General features: G+C 40.3%; 1 protein-coding gene across 1 annotated transcript; it reads right to left on the bottom strand.

Moving 5' to 3' along the window:
- Positions 1 to 66: 66 nt before the first annotated feature.
- On the bottom strand, positions 67 to 17,706 carry MOB1A (MOB kinase activator 1A). The gene is made up of 5 exons (XM_027772955.1): positions 17,525 to 17,706; positions 10,604 to 10,697; positions 7,258 to 7,391; positions 3,657 to 3,820; positions 67 to 963 (listed from the first exon to the last, which is right to left on the bottom strand). Exons 1-5 carry the CDS (start codon positions 17,568 to 17,570, stop codon positions 886 to 888), a joined length of 516 nt encoding a protein of 171 aa, XP_027628756.1. The 5' UTR covers positions 17,571 to 17,706; the 3' UTR covers positions 67 to 885.
- Positions 17,707 to 18,507: the final 801 nt, after the last annotated feature.

Here is an 18,507-nt window from a genome sequence, read left to right as displayed (position 1 = left end):
AGTACTTTTTCCCGTTCTCTTATCCAGAATGCCCAAGCCTCTAAAAAACAATGAGAATGAAAATAGTGGCTTTGAGACCTATATTTGCCATAATTTGGGGCAAGTTTTTTCTTTCTGAGCCAAAAGCTACACATTAAATTCATCTCACTGAAACATTCAAAATAAAAATCTACAAGACCATCCTTAAAAGCTGAAAAAAAATCATTTCTGATACACTAATAATTTAGATAGATGTGAATACAAATCCCAAATAAAGATAAAAAAAAATAATAAAGTCACTTTTAAAATAACTTTGGTTACTCCCATTCCACATATGCCATATGATGATTTGTACTGCAATCATGGATTTTGAAAAAATATACATATGTTAACTATAAAAACACTAGCATACGAACTTGAAACTAGAAGGTTCTCTAAAGTGAGACCAATATTCTCTATCTTAAGGAAACTTACAAATACTTTTTTTATTTGTAAAATAAAAGTAGAAAAAAACCAATCTGTGTTGTTAGGAAATTTGTTCTGGAAACTTAATTCTTAAGATCCACTATGCTATCACCTGAAACAGACTCAATCATTTTCTTGAGTAAAAGAATAATAAGTAAACTAATAAGCTACAGGTTAGTCATCACGTATTACAACCAAGTATGTCTCTGACAGTAACAGGAGTGGTCACACAGTAGTACCTCAGATTTGGCTGTGTCCTTAAGGTCTCACTCTGCAGCTTTTTGGTGAACCTACCTTTGGGACAATTTTATCAGTAGACACAGGTATCGGTGTCTTTTTATCCTGTTTTCTTAAAGTCCGTATCACTAGTCTATCAGATAGCAATGAAATAACTTTAGCAGTAGATGAAGCAAGAGGGTTACTGTGTTCTAGAAGAAACATTTATCTGTCTTTTGATCCAAGCTTCTCAATTAATTCCTGAAGAGGTGCCAACTCACGTCTGTCAATCAGATTAAACTCCTAAAAAGACAAAAAGAAAACTTCAAAATAAATCTAAAGTTGCAACTCTTTCTTTCTTTTTAGAATTATTTAATTTTATTTATTATTTTTTAAATTTGCCATAGGGCACACATGCTCACCAGAGAGAAACAGACAGGGGGTAGGAGGGGTGGTAGCAAGTGAGAAAGCAAGCCACCAGGTCCTGGGCTCAAACTATGGTTGCCCATGTGGAAGTCCAGTGCCTAAACAACTATGCCACCTGCTGGCTCCTAAAATTACAACTCTTTAATTTAAATGTGTTTTAGAGAAGGGATTTCCAATCCTAGTTTTCTGAAATCCAATAGGATGATTTAAAAAAAATCTCTAAATATTTTAAAACAGGATTGTTTTGACTCATTTAAAAAGTGTAGGGCAGCCCTTTAGTGCAGTAGTTAAGCTGCTATGCAGTGGGAGCTGGATCCCACAGTTTGAAACCCAGCCCCTCTCAGCTTGAGAAACATGAGGGGTACCATGTGCATATATGCTCAAAATCCTGATGGGAAAAAGAAAAGGAGAAAAGGGATTGCAGTGTGACCACATCCTGTTAGGGAGAACTTTCTTTCTGGTGAGTGTATGTGCCCTTTGGTAATAAAAAATACATGGGGATGTGTGTGTGTATGAGAGAGAGAAATTATGAGATAGACACAGTTAGACACTACAGAATGACAGTTTGGTCAAGGACAGCCTGCATATGCGATGGTGGTTTTGTAAGATTACAGCAGACAGCCTCGGTGTGTAGTAGGACACACTATCCAGGTTTGTGCAAGTAGACTCTAATAATGTTCACACAAGTGGCAAATCTAAATCGACCAAACTGAAATCAAACTTATTCCTGACTGCATTTGGTCGTTGTCCCTATTTCTTGACATACAGTTCCTAAAATCCTTGGAATCTCCAATGAGTGTCTTTTGCATGATAATGAGATGGCTGGTGGCTGGGGTCCCTGGACAGCTTCTGGATGGAGGGTCATCACTGGGAAGATCAAGGATGGCGAAAGGGTTGGGACATTTGACCCTAAGTCTCAACCTCTGGGGAGGGGAGATAAGCTGAAGGGTGAGCTGACTACCAATGGCCAATGATGTAGTCAAACTGTGGTTGTTTAGTGAAGCCTCCATAAAAACCCAAAAGGAAAGATTTCAGAGAATGTCTGAATAGCTGAACATGTGGAAGTTTCTGGAGAAAGGCGAGCCTGAGAGGGCATGGAAGTTCCACTTTCTTCCATACCTCACCCTGTGCATTTCTTTTTTTTTTTTTGGAGAGGTTTTTGCTATAGGGCACGTGCACTTGCCAGACAGACAGAGACAGACAGAAAGCAAGAAATCACCCCCCAGGGGAGATGGCCATGCTGCAATCCCTTCTCCTCCATTCTCCTCTCGGGATCTTGGGCATGCATGCACACGTGCCCAGCGTTGAGTTTTAAGCCACCGGGTCTGGGACTCAAACCGCGGTCAACTACGTGGGAGTCCAGCGACATAGCCATTACGCTAACTGCTGGTCCCACCCAGTGCATTTCTTCCATCTGGCTGTTCATCTGTATCCTTTGCAATATCCTTTACAGTGAACCAGTACATGGGCCAGCTCAGTAGCCTGGTAGTTAAGGCAGCTAGATCTCACCTGGCAGACTGTACAGTTAAAGCCCTGGATCCAGCAGCTTGAGAAACACTCTAGGTGCATGTGTGTGCATGCCTAAACTCCCAAAAGAAGGGAGAGATAAAGAAGGCACTACAGAGTGACCATTCCCTCTGACAAGTGCATGAGCTCTCAGGGAACTGCTGCGCATGCGTGGCACCATTTCCCGTGAACACCCGTGGGAGGTCATGCCTGATCTCTACTTCTACAGAGATCCTGAAGAGACTGAAAAGGAGGAGCAGGCTGCAGCTGAAAACGCTGTGACCAAGGAGGAATTTCAGGGTGAATGGACTGCTCCAGCTCCTGAGTTTACTGCTACTCAGCCTGAGGTCGCAGACTGGTCTGAAGGCGTGCAGGTGCGCTCTGTGCCCATCCAGCAGTTTCCTACTGAAGACTGGAGTGCTCAGCCTGCCACCGAAGACTGGTCTGTAGCCCCCACTGCTCAGGCCACTGAATGGGTGGGAACAACCACTGAGTGGTCTTAAGTCTGCTCTTCACAGACTCTTACAAAAAGTGGAAACAAGGAAAAATAAGGAAAATAAACAACAATTTTTTTAAAAAAAGGAAAGAAAAAGAAAAAGGCAACAAACCAGTAAATGTGTTTCTGAGTTCTGTGAGTTGTTCAAGCAATTAAACATTTTTTTTCAACATAGAACACGTACAGCATGGAAAGGAGAGGGAGGGAGAAGCACCCTTCATGGGGTCTGGTTAACTCTGATCCCCTTCCCCTAGTTCTCCAGCCTGTGGGATCTGGGTACTAGCACATGTCCCGCAGGTTTTAGGCTGATCAAGCTGGGATTCCAACTGCAGTCGCCATGTGGGACCCAGCTCCTCTAGAGCAGGGCTGTACCACTGAACCATGGAGCTGGCACTGTTCTAGCAATTTAACTGAACCCAAGGAAAAGGTCATGGGAACCTTAATTAGCCTCTCAGTCAGCAGTATTGGTGACAACCTACGACCTTAGACTGGCTTGAAGGGGGGGGGGTTCTTGTAGGACTGAGCTGTTAACCTGTGAGATCTAACCCTACAGCAAGGTTCAACTTACCTGAACAAAGAAAATAAAGTGCTTAAAGGAGGTGTTGAGGTGGGCCTCTTCTTGCAGCTGCATCACAGAATCAAAGTGCTGGTGATAAATGTGGGCGTAAACCCTGAACAGACGCTTTAGGATGGTCTTTGCCACAGACATAAAGTTTTTGGGAAATGGGACCCCTGCAATCAAATATATATTTTTAGCAATTAGTCTTTTATCTAACTCAACAGCAGAAAATTTGAGACGCTGCCATGAGTAACTGTAATACATAAACACACACATTGACAAATACACACATACCTATTTCTGTATATTTTTTAAAAGGCAAAGGGAAAGAACCCAAACCTAAGTATATCCTCACATACCACACTTTTCCTAGCTGACCTGGAATATTAGGCATAATCATCAAATTATATAAAATGCTGCTGAATCAAATTCAAATAAACTTAATTTTTTAGTTGTTTAATAATAGTTTCTTCCTGGACTGACTCTATGGCAGGATGATTAAGGGAGTCAGATCCCACACAGCCAGCTCCGTAGTTCGAGGCCCAGACCCACAGGCTTGAGAACCACACTGGCAAATGTGTGTGCATTCCCTAAATACCTAAAGTAAGGAGAAACAGAGGAAAAGGCACTATGGTATGATCATTCTTCATGGAGGGGACATTCTCCTCTCCCCCTCTCTTTCTCTGGTGGGCAAATGTGCCATATAGCAAAAAAGAAAAAAAAATTATTTCTAAAATCTAACAAGAGTAACTATTTTGAGTATAAATAGAAAATTTTTACTTTTTGTATATATAACAAAGAGATCTCTCTTTTTTTTTTTTTTTTTTTTTTTTGAGAGGTTTTTGCTATATAGGGTGCAAAGAGATAGACAGAGACAGAAAGTGAGAAATCACCCCCTGGGGGGATGGCCATGCGACAATCTCTGCTCCTCCATTCTCCTCTCTGGATCTTAGGCATGATGCACACGCACCCAGTGTGAGTTTAAGCTGCCAGGTCCAGGACTCAAACCACAGTTGACTACATGGGAGTCCAGCGACATAGCCATTACACTAACTGCTGGTCCCAGTATATATAACTCTTAAACTCATTCACATACACAAAATTAAGACTTGAAACTCCTAAGCAAAAAAAAAAAAAACAAAAACAAAACAGGCACTGTGAGTCACTATAATCTACACATATAAAGAAGTTTATCTTCTAAATTACTCTCAAAAGCCAAAGCTTTCTTCTGAAAATAGATGTCTCAACTTTCTGGTTTATTGTTTTAAAATGTAATTTAGGGGAGGGACCAGCAGTTAGCGTAATGGCTATGTCGCTGGACTCCCACGTAATCGACCGCGGTTCGTGTCCCGAACCCGGTGGCTTAAACTCACGCCGGGCATGTGTGCATGCGTGCCCAAGATCCCGAAAGGAGAATGGAGGAGAAGGGATTGCGGCGTGGCCATCCCCCCTGGGGGGGTGATTTCTCGCTTTCTGTCTCTCTGTCTCTCTCTGTCTGTCTGGTGAGCGCACGCGCCCTATAGCAAAATCCTCTACGGAAAAAAAAAAAGAAAAAAAGTAATTTAGGGGACGAGCAGATGGCAATAATGGTGATGTCATTGGACTCCTACATAGTCGACTGTGGTTCAAATCCTGGACCCGGTGATGTAAAACTTATGCCAGGTCCATGTGTGTGTATGCCCAAAATCCCGAGAGAAGAATGGAAGAGAAGGGACTGCATCATGACCAGCTCCCCTGTGGCATAATTTCTCACTTTCTGCATCTCTCTGTCTCTCCAGCAAGCACACAAGCCCTATAGAAAAAATCTCTCAACAACAACAACAAAAAGTAATGCAATTTTTCTTGTATTTTTATTATCTTGAAATAGGAACCTTTTTTTTTTTTCCTATGGAGAGGTTTACAAAAATAAAGTAATGCAATTGTTCTTGTATTTTTATTATCTTGAAATAGGAACCTTTTTTATTTTTGAGAGGTTTTTGTGATAGGGCATGTGCACTCGTCAGAAAGACAGAGAGAGATAGGAGATAGAGAGACAGAAAGCGAGAAAACACCCCCCAGAGGGGATGGCTACACCGCAGTCCCTTCTCCTCCACTCTCCTCGGGATCTTGGGCATGCATGCACATGCGCCCGGCATGAGTTTAAGCCACCGGTCTGGGACTTGAACCGCAGTGGAACACATGAAAGTTCAGCAATATAGTCATTAAGTTCAGCAACACAGCCATTAAGTTCAGCAACATAGCCATTATGCTAACTGCTGATCCCAAAATAGGAACCTTTGTGTTCATTGTATTAAAAACTTGAGTCATCAGGACCAGCAGATTGCATAATGGTTACATTGTTGCTTTCTGTCTCTCCAGGGAATAGCATGTCCTATAGCAAAAATCTCTAAAAAAAAAAAAAAAAAAAAAAAAACACAACTACTGAGTCATCAAGGTAACAATTAATAGGAAAAAATACCATACTGATATATAACACAAATATCCTAGGAACCAAATAAGACAAAAGACAACCTGGGAAAAAAATATAAATACAAGATAAAAAGTGAACATCCTAAAATGGGCAAAGGGTACAAACACAAAGCAAACAATAATCAATAAATCAAAAAATGTCCAATCTCATCAGTATTTTTCAGCTGAATATTACAAGGGAATTTACCAAGCTAGAAAAAATAAAAATGTGAGTACTGGGCCAGCCTGTGGCATGGTACTTAAGGTGGCTAGATCCCGCCAATTAAACAGCATGTATCCCAGATCCAGTGGCTTTGTATGTGAGAAACACACCACATCGTGCCTCAAATTCTGAAGAGGAAATGGAAGAGTATGGTGTGACCGTTCCCTAACATGGGGTGCTTTCTCACTTTCCATGTGAGTGAACCCTCTGGCAAAATTAAAAAAAAAAAAAATGAGTGTTAACCAGTTTTGGTTCAGCACAGGCAGAAACAAGCACGGCTGTATGGGGAGTACACACAAGTACAAACTTTTTGGAGAAGATTTTGACAGTCAATTTTTTAAAAGTAACGTTTAAAAAAAAGCGGGGGGAGACCAACAGATAGCATAATGATTATGTCGCTGGACTCCCATGTAGTTGACCTTGGTTCAAGCCCTTGATCCGGTGGCTTAAACATCAAACCAGGGGACCAGCAGTTGGTGCAATGGCTATGCCGCTGGATTCCCATGTAGCCGACAGCTGTTCAAGACCCAGACCCAGTGGCTTAAACTCATGCCGGGCATGTGTGCATGCGTGCCCAAGATCCCGAGAGAATGGAGGAGAAGGGATTGCAGTGTGGCCATCCCCCCCAGGGGTGATTTCTCACTTTCTGTCTCTTTCTTTGTCTTTCCGGGGAGCACATGTACCCTATAGCAAAAACCTCTCAAAAAAACCCCCAAACAAACAAAAAAAAATTCAAACCGGGCATGTATGCGTGCATGCATGTGTACCCAAAATCCCAAGAGGAGAATGGAGAAGGGATTGTGGTGTGGGCTCCCCCGCCAAGGGATGATTTCTTGCTTTTTGTTTCTCTGGCAAGTGCACATGCCCTATAGTAAAAAATCTCTAAACAAAAATAAATTATCACTGAAAAAGAAAAACAGTTCTACAACTTTAACTCACCAATCTTAGAAGGAAAGAGAGTCTCATCATCAAGCTGATCCTGAACCCAAGTCATCAGATAATCAATGTATTTTGGTGCAGAACATTTGATTGGCTTTTTAATATTAGTACCATCTGCCCAATGATATTCGTATCTGGAAAAAAAATTTATAGATAAAAGTTTTCAAAAACATTAACAAGTGTGCAATTTCTAATGAGAGCAGGTTTTTATTCAGTCAACAGAATTTATATACAACTTTATAAGGTACATAGAGTTTTACTAAAGATTACTGTGAGTTCCCTCTAGAATTATTCTGAAATGGGATGGTTATAACTGCAAGAAAAAAACAGATAACAAGACAGCTGGCATACTGGAATGGATGTTTGATAACACAGGCCTGGGAAAAGTAAAATAATTAAATTCCTTGTCCGTAAGTACAGGGTGTTGAGGACTGGGAAAAGAATTGCAAACCCCACAGCATTCTGAACTCCCTGGCCAGCAAGTTATCAGCTCCAGTGGAACCAAGATTACAAAACCCTGTCTTAGAGAAAGTGCTACATAAATATCCTTAGGATGCATGTCTTACCCCTTCCTTTTTACTGAGGCAGATTAACAAAAATGTATGTAAAATTTCACTGTGTAAAAGCATTTAAGCCATAGATTAAGTTTCATTTTCCTTTTTTATTTTAACCTCTTTTAAAGAGGACTAAAACAGGACCAGGAGGTGGCATGGTGGTTAAGGCACTGGGCTCACACATAGCCAACTGCAGTTCGAGTCCTGAACCTGGCGGCTTTCTTTTTTTCTCTCTTTCTCCCCCACCCCCCAACCCTGTAAGCACACATGCCCTATAGCAGATTTTAAAAAATAAACAACAGGGACCAGCAGTTGGCATTGTAATGGCTATGTCGCTGGACTCCCATGAAGGTGACCACGATTTGAGTCCCGTGGCTTAAACTCATGCCGGGAACATATACATGTGTGCCCAAGATCCCAAGAGGAGAATGGAGAAGAAGGGAGTGCAGCGTGAACATCCTCCCTGGGAGGTGATTTATGGCTTTCTGTCTCTCTCTGTCTTTCTGGTAACCGCATGTGTAGCAAAAACCTCTCCAAGAAAAGAAAAAAAAAAAAAAAACAAACAAGTAATTCTTTAGGGAAAAAAAGAGGGGGAGTAGATGGCATAATGCTTATCTTGCTGACCTCCCATGTAGTAGACTGTGGTTTGAGTCCCAGATCTAGTGGTTTAAAACTCATGCCAGGTGCATAGGTGTTCCTGCCTAAAACTCCGAGGAGTCTGGAGAACAGACTGCAGCGTGGCTATCCCCAATGGGGAGTGATTTCTCGCTTTCTGTCTCTCCAGTGAGTGCACATGTCTTACAGCAAAAATCTCTCTCTCTTTAAATACATACATACATACATACTATAGACTTGGGACCAGCAGATGGCATAATGGTTACTTTGCTCTACTCTCACATGGCTGACCACAGTTCAAGTCCTAGAACCAGAGGCTTGAAACTGATACCTGGCGCATGTGCGTGTATGACCAAAATCCCACAAGGAGAGTGAGAAGGGACTGTGGCATGACCATCCTTCTTGGGGGAAAATTTCTCGCTTTCTGTCTCTCTGCCTCTCCAAAGAGCATATGCACTCTGTAGCAAAAAAAAAAAAAAAAAACCTCTAAAATATATAAATAAATAAATAAGACTGTAAAATCATTAAGGATCTTTTTTTCCTTTACATTTGTAGCAAAGTCAGGAAGGGCAATCTTTTCTAAGAGGCAAACATCTTGATACCTTCTATCACCACATATAATCAGTCACTAATTATAGGAAAAAATGAGCAAAGAAAACATGCCAAAATATTGATTCCATTATATACTGACTTAACATTATGCGTTATTAAAAATTCCAAACTTTAAAAAATATTTCTTAAAATTTACTAGTTAAAAAACATTTTTGTAGGGACCAGTAGTTAGCATAATGGCTATGTCACTGGACACCCATGTAGTTGACTGCAGTTCGAGTCCTGGACATGGTGGCTTAAACTCACGCCGGGCACATGTGAATGCGTGCCCAAGATCCCGAGAGGAGAATGGAGGAGAAGGGATTGTGGTGTGGCCATCCCCGCTGGAGGCGTGATTTTTCACTTTCTGTCGCCCTATAGCAAAAACCTCTCAAAAAAAAATTTTTTTTAAATAATTATTTTACTGAACTTCTATTTATTTATTTGTTGATTTATTTTAATTTGACTAGAGAGGGACAGAGTGAGAGAGAGAGAGGAAGAGAGAGCAAGCAACTGTGTCAAATTGCGGTCGGCCATGTGGTAGTCCACCCCTCTTAACCACCATGTCACCTGCCAGCCTCCGGTTTAAAATTTTTTAATATAGTGGGCTAGCAGGTGGTGTAGTGGTTAAGGCACTGGACTCTCACATGGCCAGTTGGGTTTGAGTTCCAGACCTGGTAGCTTGAAAATCATGCTGGGAACATGTATGTCCAAAACCCCAGGAAGAGAAGGGATTGTGGTGTGGCTATACCCAACCTCCAAGGAGTGATTTCTCACTTTGCCTCTGTCTCTCTGCCTCTCTCCAGGGAGCACACATGACCTATAGTAAATATCTTTAAAAATAAATTTTTCTTAAACCTGGCATCTTTAAGCCAGATAATTACTTCTAAATTATACAGCTTTACTTAATAATAAATAAGTGCACACCCAAAAATAAAATATGGAAAGACCACTAAAAACTTTTTCAATAAATTCACTTAAAAACTAGAAAAAGGAAACACAAACATTAATGAAATTGAATTTCTGCAACGAGAGATTAAACATAGCTCAAATTTCTATACTTTTACTCCTAAAATAGAACATTTAGAAATACTGTGATGCAATATAGAAATCAAATACTAAGTACCCACATATCAAAGTAATAAACATTAAATAAATATTTATTTAATAATAAAAGCTTAAAGATGAGTATTCACAAACTAATAAAATTTAATTGAAGCATCTTTATACAAGTCGATAATAAAAAAAAGGTCATGTCAGTAGATGGCTAGCAATTATGCTGCTGGACTCCAACACTGTCAACTACAGTTCGAGTCCTAGACCTGGTGGCTTCAAAATCACACCAGGCACATGTGCATGCATGCCCAAGATCCTGGGAGGAGAATATAGTGTGGCATGGCTATATTCCCCTGGGCATTTCTTACTCTTCCTATCACTGTCTCTGTCTCTCTTTGGTGAGTGCATACACCTTAAGGCAAACAAACAAACAAAACCCAAAAAAGCAAAGAGTCTTTTTATTTCATTTATATAAATTAGTGATAAAGCAAAAGTAATCCAAAAACCTAAATGATAGGTAGTATATGTACCTTGGACCTGCAGACATGACTGAACAGCTTGCCTCAGTGCAGAATTCTGTAATAGTTCCATATAACATATTGATCTGGTTGAAGAAATCCACGGCTACAAAGATAATAGCAAAATTGTGTTAGCATGTCTCTAAAGCACAACAAAACTGTCAGATCTCTCAGTTGAGGAGAAAGTAGATAATGCATTTAAGTTCTTGGCCAACCCTTACGAGATTCAATAACCGAACAATACTATAAATTCCCTTAAGTTGTCACACTTAAAAAAATTAACTTCTGGGGCTGGCAGGTGGCATGGTGGTTAAGGCCCTGGACTGCCATGTGGTCAACTATGGTTTGATTCCCGACATGGTGGCTTGCTTTCTCACTCTCTTTCTCTCTCAGCTCAAACTGAAAATAAAATTAATTAATTCTAAAAAAAAAACCCTTAACTTTTTATATACTAAGCTTTTGGAGACAGCAGGTGGCGTGGTGGTTAAGGTGATGGACTCCTACATGGCCAACTATAGTTCAAGTCCTGGATCTGGTGGCTTAGTTTTTCACTCTCTTCTCTCTCTTTCTGCCAACAAATTGAATAATAATAATAAGTAAATAAAACAGTTCTTTTAAATATACACACACACACACACACACACAAAGCATTTTTTTGTGCCCAACCTTTTTATTTCCTATTTTTAAGCATTATTTAATTTTATTCATTCATTTATTTTTAAAAGAATTATTTCATTTTATTTATCATTATTTCTTTTTAAAAAAATAATTATTTAATTTAATTAATTAATTTATTTATTTTAATTTGACCAGACAGGGACAGAGCGAGAGAGTGAGTGAGAGAGAAGAGAAAGACATAGTGAGAAAGCAAGCCACCAGATCTAGGACTAGAGCCACGATCAGCCATATGGAAGTCCAGCACCCTTAACTACACCACCTCATTATTGTTATTTTCAATTTGGCCAGAGCAAGACAGAGAGAGAGACTCCCACGTGGGAGTGTCCCATGCCTTAACCACCATGCCACCTGCTGGTTCCTTATTTCCTATTTTTTTTTTTTAACATTTTGATTGTTTTTTAAATTTTACACTAAGCTTTTTTTTTTTTTTTTTTTTTTTGAGAGATTTTCATTGTAGGGCGCGTGCGCTCGCCAGACAGACAGAGAGAGACATAGAGACAGAAAGCGAGAAATCACCCCCCAGGGGGGATGGTCACGCAGCAATCCCTTCTCCTCCACTCTCCTCTCGGGATCTTGGGCACGCACGCACACGCGCCCGGCGTAAGTTTTAAGCCACCGGGTCCGGGACGCGAACCGCGGTCGACTATGTGGGAGTCCAGCGACATAGCCATTACGCTAACTGCTGGTTCCCAAATTTTACACTAAGCTTCTAACTAGCATTTAACAGGGAAAAAAATACTAGATGTAATTCTTTTTTTTAAAGATGTATTTTCTTTAGCTTTATTCATTTATTTTTATTTGACCAGAGATGGACAGAGTGAGACAGAGAGAAAGAGAGAGGAAGAAAGTTCCAGGACTTGAACCCACAGCTGGCCATGTTGGAGTCTAGCACTCTTAGTCACTGCACCATTGCCAGCTAGAAAAATAAAATACTTGGGACCAGCAGTTAGTGTAATGGCTATGTCACTGGACTCCCACGTAGTCGACCGTGGAGCGTGTGTGTGTGTGTGCCCAAGATCCCAAGAGGAGAATGTAGGAGAAGGGACTGCAGTGTGGCCATCCCCCCTGGGGGTGATTTCTCGCTTTCTGTGTCTCTGTCTGGCTGGCGAGCACACACGCCCTATAGCTAAAACTTCTCCAAAAAAAAAAGAAAAAGAAAAAGAAAATACTAGATGTAATTCTAACTTAATGGTGACTATTATATCATTAGAATGCATCATTGGTTACATTAAAGGGAAGGAAAAACCCATACCTTATCAATCTGAATCAGATGATTTTACTTGTGTTAGCAAAGAAAAAACAAAGTCTTGTGGAATATAGGTGAGGGAGACAGTTAGTTATACCAGCTATATAATGGACATTTTAGAAATCTAACTCATCATGGCCCAGTCTACTAACACATTGGTAGCAATCTGAACTGCAGTGCTTGGAATAAAGAATAAAGTCCCTTGTCTCAGAGTCTCTAGCTAACGTAAAGGACAAAATTAAGAAATTAATAATGTAAGATATGAAAGACAGAACCCAAAGGCCAACAAAAAGTGCTATGGAGTCAGAGAAAAAGTATCACAAAATATGGAAGCAATCAGAAATACCTCCTAAAGGACTTTCAGCTAGATCTGGAAGGAAAAAGAGCACTTATTTGAGTAAAGTATAATTACTCTGCAAAGAAAACCACGTATACCTTGGAAAGTCTTTTTTTTTTTTAATGTTTTAGTTCCCTTTCTAAAGGAATACCTAAAAGTCAACTAGGGTTTTACCAAGTTCCTTAAAAAAACAAATAGATAAAAAATTCCATCTTGTCAAAAGAAATGGTATACAAACTTCTTCCTCTTAGTCATGTTTCTAAGAAAGTAACATTTAGGCACTGAATATTCACTTAAAAAGTATGTCCAGATGGTGGCCAGTTTGACCTAAAGTAGTTGTTTTCAAAATATGGTTGAGGAATCCCCTGTTCAGGGGGGATCTGTGAGGGCAAAATTATTTTAATGGCTTTTTTTTTACTCTTATTTTTTTCAAGAGGGTATACTGGAATTTTCTAGGGGTCTCCAAGATGTGTGCTGAAGGGCACATGCGCTTGGCAGAGACAGAGACAGAAAGCAAGAAATTACCCCCCCACCCCAGAGGGATGATCCTGCTACAATCCCTTCTCCTCCATTCTCCTCTCGAGATTTTGGGCATGCACGCACATGTACCCAACATGAGTTTTAAGTTGATGGGTCCAGGACTTGAACCACAGTTGACTATGTGTGTGGGAATCCAGCAACATACATTAAGCTATCTGTTGGTCCCGAGTTTTGTTTTTTAATATTCCACATTTAAGTCAGCTCATGTAATATTGTCCTTTCAATGTCTGTCTTATTTCACTTGGCATGATGTCCTCAGGTCTACCCACACTATGGCAAATGGCAGAGTACTTTCCTTTTTGTGTGTATTTTGTTGTTCTTTTAATTGCCACCTCTCAAAATAGCCAAAACCCAGAACACTGCACACCAAACACTGGCAAGGATGTGAAGCAACAGGAACTCTCATTCACTATAGAACAATATAACCACTTCAGAAGAAAAGTTTGGTGGTTTCTTACAAAACTAAACACACTCTTACCGTATCGTGGGTCCCTGATATTCACCCAAAAAGTTGAAAACTTAAGTCCATACCCAAACCTATATGCTTATGTCTACAACAACTTTATTCATAACTGCCAAAACTTGGAAGCAACCAAATGTTCTTCAAGAGGTGAATGGAGAGACCAGCAGTTAGCGTAATGGCAATGTCGCTGGACTCCCATGTAGTCGACCGCAGTTCGAGTCGCAGACCCAGCGGCTTAAATTCACATTGGGCGCGTATGCGTGTGTGCCCAAGATCCTGAGAGGAGAATGGAGGAAAAGGGATTGTGGTGTGGCCACCACCCCAGGAGATGATTTCTCACTTTCTGTCTCTCTGTCTCTCTGTGTCTTTCTGGCACACGCACACAACCTATAGCAAAAGCCTCTCCAAATAAAGAGAAAGAAAAAAAAGAAGTGAATAGATAAACTGACATATCCAATAAATGAAATATTTGGTGCTAAAAAGAAATGAGTTAGAAGCTGGCTCTGTGGCCTAGTGGTTAAGGCAGCTGGATCCCATATAGCCAGCTGCATCATTTAGTCCAGGGCCCAGTCCAGCATGAGAAACACACCAGGCACATATGCATGTGTGCCCAAAATAGCTTAAGGAGAGATGGAAGAGAAGGGACTGTGCAGTGACCACTCCCCAAGGAGGTGCTTTCTCCTCTCCCTGTTTCTATTTGGTGAAAATATGTGCCCTCTAGCAAAAACTAAAATAAAATAAATAAAAAAGAAATGAAGCTAAGAAAAGACATGGAGGAAACTTAAATGCCTATCCCAAAGTCAAAGAAGCCAGCCTGAAAAGGCTATATACTGTATGAATCCAATTAGAAAACATTCTGCAAAAGGCAATGCTACGGAGACAATGAAAAAGATCAGTGGTGGGGCCAGCAGGTGGCATGGTGGTTAAGGTGCTGGACTCCCACATGGCTGACCTTGGTTCAAATCCTGGACCTGACAACTTGCCTTCTCACTCTCTCTCTCTCTGTTCAAATGGAAGAATAATAATTAATTAATTAATATAATAATTATTAAAAAAAAAAGAGCAGTGGTTCCCAGAGCACAGAGGAGGGAGAGGAATGAACAGGCAGAAAAAAGAGAATTTTTAGGACAGCGAAACGACTCTATGACAATATTATAGTGGTGGACACGTCATTATAAATTTGTCCAAACAACAGAATATACAACACCAACAATAAACTCTAATGTAAACCACAGGCTTTGGGTGATTATAAAAAAAGAAAAATAACAACTAGGCACCATGGAAATATATCCCATCATTTATAAAGTAGTCTTATGGGAAAACAAAATCAAACTTGAATTTGATCAAGGTACAAGTCTGCACTAACATGGTAGCCAACAACCACAAATAACTACTTATATTAAAATTTAATTAAATTTAAAATACAGTTCCCCAGTCACTCTAGCCACATTTCAAATACTAAATGACCACAGAGATGGTACACAGCATTTTCTTCATCATGGAAAGTTCTACTGGACAGTACTGCTCTATAGCTAATGTTTACAGGAAATAAAGAACAGGAAAAAAAAAGAAAAGGGAAGAATCGGACATACTAATGGATGACTTGGGGTACAACCAGCTAGATTCATGCTGTGGGGAAAAAAAGACTTGCTTTCTTCAACAACAACAAAAATGGCAAGGATAAAAGACTGCAATGAGGGGAAACCTGTGGTTTAAGAGATTCAAGAAATATACATATAGGCCTTGCTGGATCCTGTTTTAAACCAAGCATAAATTAAAACAAACAAACAAAAAATGTATAGGATGGGGAAAATGTAGCATAGACCGGATATTAAAGGATGATGGTATTATTATCTTTAAGATGAGTTCTTATGTTTTAATATACTTTGTGAAAGATCTACAGGTAAAATAACATGTCTTAGATTTACTTCAAAATAATCAAGGTAGGATGCAGAAGCATAACTGGCCATCCATTGGGATTGCTGAAGTTGGATAATGGATACCTGAGAAATTCATTCTTCTAATTTCTCTACTTATGTTAGAAAAATCCAACTGAAAGTTTGTTTGAAGAGGGTTTTTGTCTTTAGGGTGCGAGTGCTTGATGGAGAGAGAAAGAGACAGTGAGAGGGAAAGCAAGAAATCATCTCCTGGAGGGGGATGGCCACATCCCTTTTCCTCCATTCTCCTGCCAGGATCCTGGTTTGCATACACATGCACCAGCTTGAGTTTCAAGCCACTGGGTCCAGGATTCAAACCACAGTCCGCCATGTGAGAGTCCAGCAACTTAACCATTATGCCATCTGCTGGTCCTGCACTGAAAGGTCTTTAAGGGACAGCCCATAGACTAGAAGTTAAGGGAACAAGATCCCACATAGCCAACTTCCTACATGGCCACAAGGTCTAGGACTTGGAATACCAGCTCCAGCAGCATGAAACACATAAGACATGTGTATGTGTGTGCCCCAAATCCTGACAAGACAGAGAAACAGAAGAGACTCTGGCATGACTATGCCCCATTGGGGGTGCTTCCCTTGCCTCTCTCTGACAAGTACATGCACCCTCTAGCAATTAAATAAAGAGAGAATGTGCTTAAAATTTCTGGAACAGTCAAAACTACTAAGATTTAAAAGTTAACACCTGAATCTGATATTATCTTAGAAATTATAGACTCTCTTGGGGCCGGCAGATGGTATGGTTCAGGGCACTGGATTCCCACATGGCCGAATGAGGTTCAAGTTCCAGACCTGGCAGCCTTGCTTTCTCACTTTCTCCCTCTCACGCTGTCCCTCTCTGGTCAAATAAAAATAAATAAATAAGGTTAAATAAAATAATTCTTTAAAAAAAATTACAGACTCTCATATTCAAATCTCTGGCCTCAGCATATATCAGTCCATGTCATGCCCTCGTTCTCTTGACCTCAGAGTGGCTTTCAGCCCTTGGATCACTCCATTTTCTCCCAATTTCCTTCTGACTACTCATAGGTCACAACAATCAACTGAATGACCTTATGAACTGCAATTGACTTTTCTGTTGACTGGGAGTGTGGACAAAACTGTACAGATGGATTTCCTATAAAGTCATGGTCCACCACAGGTAGAATCAGTGCATTTATCAATCTTTGACCATATTCAGAAATTTCCCCAAAGCTCTCATTGCTTCTCAGGTCTTTCTACTCAACCCCACAAGCCACCAACTAATCTGAGAACAGTTTTCGATGGATGGGTTTCTCTTTCTTTCTTTCTTTCTTTCTTTCTTTTCTTTTCTTTTCTTTTCTTTTCTTTTCTTTTCTTTCTTTTTTTGAGAGGTTTTTGCAATAGGGCATGTGCGCTCGCCAGAAAGAGAGAGACAGAGAGACAGAAAGAGAAAAATCACCCCCCAGGGTGGATGGTCACACTGCAATCCCTTCTCCTCCATTCTCCTCTCGGGATCTTGGGCACGCACGCACATGCGCCCGGCGTGAGTTTAAGCAACCGGGTCCGGGACGTGAATTGCGGTCACTACGTGGGAGTCCAGCAACATAGCCATTACGCTAACTGCTGGTACCAATGGATCGGTTTCTTTACAGATAACTTGTTATAATAGTTTCCAGTTCTACCTGTAAAAGAAGGTTCATCAACATAAAGATTTCAGCGACTAGACAAGCAAAGCTGAATGTTATTATAAACTTACTGTTCACAGCAATCCATTCATTGAGGTCCTCTCCCTCTGGCAGCATAACAGCTTGTCTCAGATTTCCACTTCCTAGAGTTGCTTCTGCGTGTTTTAAGAGCTCATACTGATGAGACCCTTCAGGGATATTCTTCTTTGGCTTGAATGTTTTTGAAGAACGGCTGCTACTGTTAGGGTAAAAGTAAAAGTATATGAATTTTTAGGACTGAAAACAGAAAGGCCTAATTTTAGGCACATATATTACTCTGCAAAACTAAATACAAATAGTTCATCACAATAAAAAAAACCTTTATGTTTTTTTCTTCCCACATATAAAAAGCAGGATTTCCAGCACAACTGTACAAATAAGGCACCTGTCTGTGTCCCTTAAGATGTCTGGTATAAAGGGCACTTGAATCAAAGAAAAAACCCTAGAATCTAGTCCTTGACCTGCCATGAACTCTGTGACTGCCTGAGAAACCGAACTTTTTGGCCTCAATTTTCACCTACAGAAAATAGTGCAAGGAATTAGGTACCCCTACTGTCCTCACAGTTTAAAAATTCAGCTTTCTTTTTTTAAATGAGTATTTTTGTTTGTTTGTTTGTTTTCCAGAGACACAGAGAGAGGGTGCTCTCCTCCATGAGGCCTAGTTATACCACAATCCTTTTTGCTCCATTTCTCCATCTTGTCAGTATTCTGGGCACACACAAGCACACACGACTTGGAGTGTTTTGCAAACCACTGGGGTCAGAATTTGAACTGGGGGGAGCCATGTGAAATCTGGCTCTGTCTGCATTGTGGGACCAACCCAAAAATTCAGTTTTCAATATCAGAATATTTGGGATGTCACCAAAACACGGGTCCAGAACTTGAACAGTGGTTGACTACACGGGAGTCCAGCAACATAGCTATTATGCTAACTGCTGGTCTCTTAAAGTTTTTAGAAGGAAAAAACTTTAAGTTTTTATTTCTCTCTCTTACTCTCTATAAGGCCTTCCTAACA

This window comes from Tupaia chinensis, unplaced genomic scaffold (assembly GCF_000334495.1).
Source record: "Tupaia chinensis unplaced genomic scaffold, TupChi_1.0 Scaffold000316_1, whole genome shotgun sequence".
Taxonomy (NCBI): Eukaryota; Metazoa; Chordata; class Mammalia; order Scandentia; family Tupaiidae; genus Tupaia; species Tupaia belangeri.
This window is presented reverse-complemented; position numbering and strand designations above follow the sequence as displayed.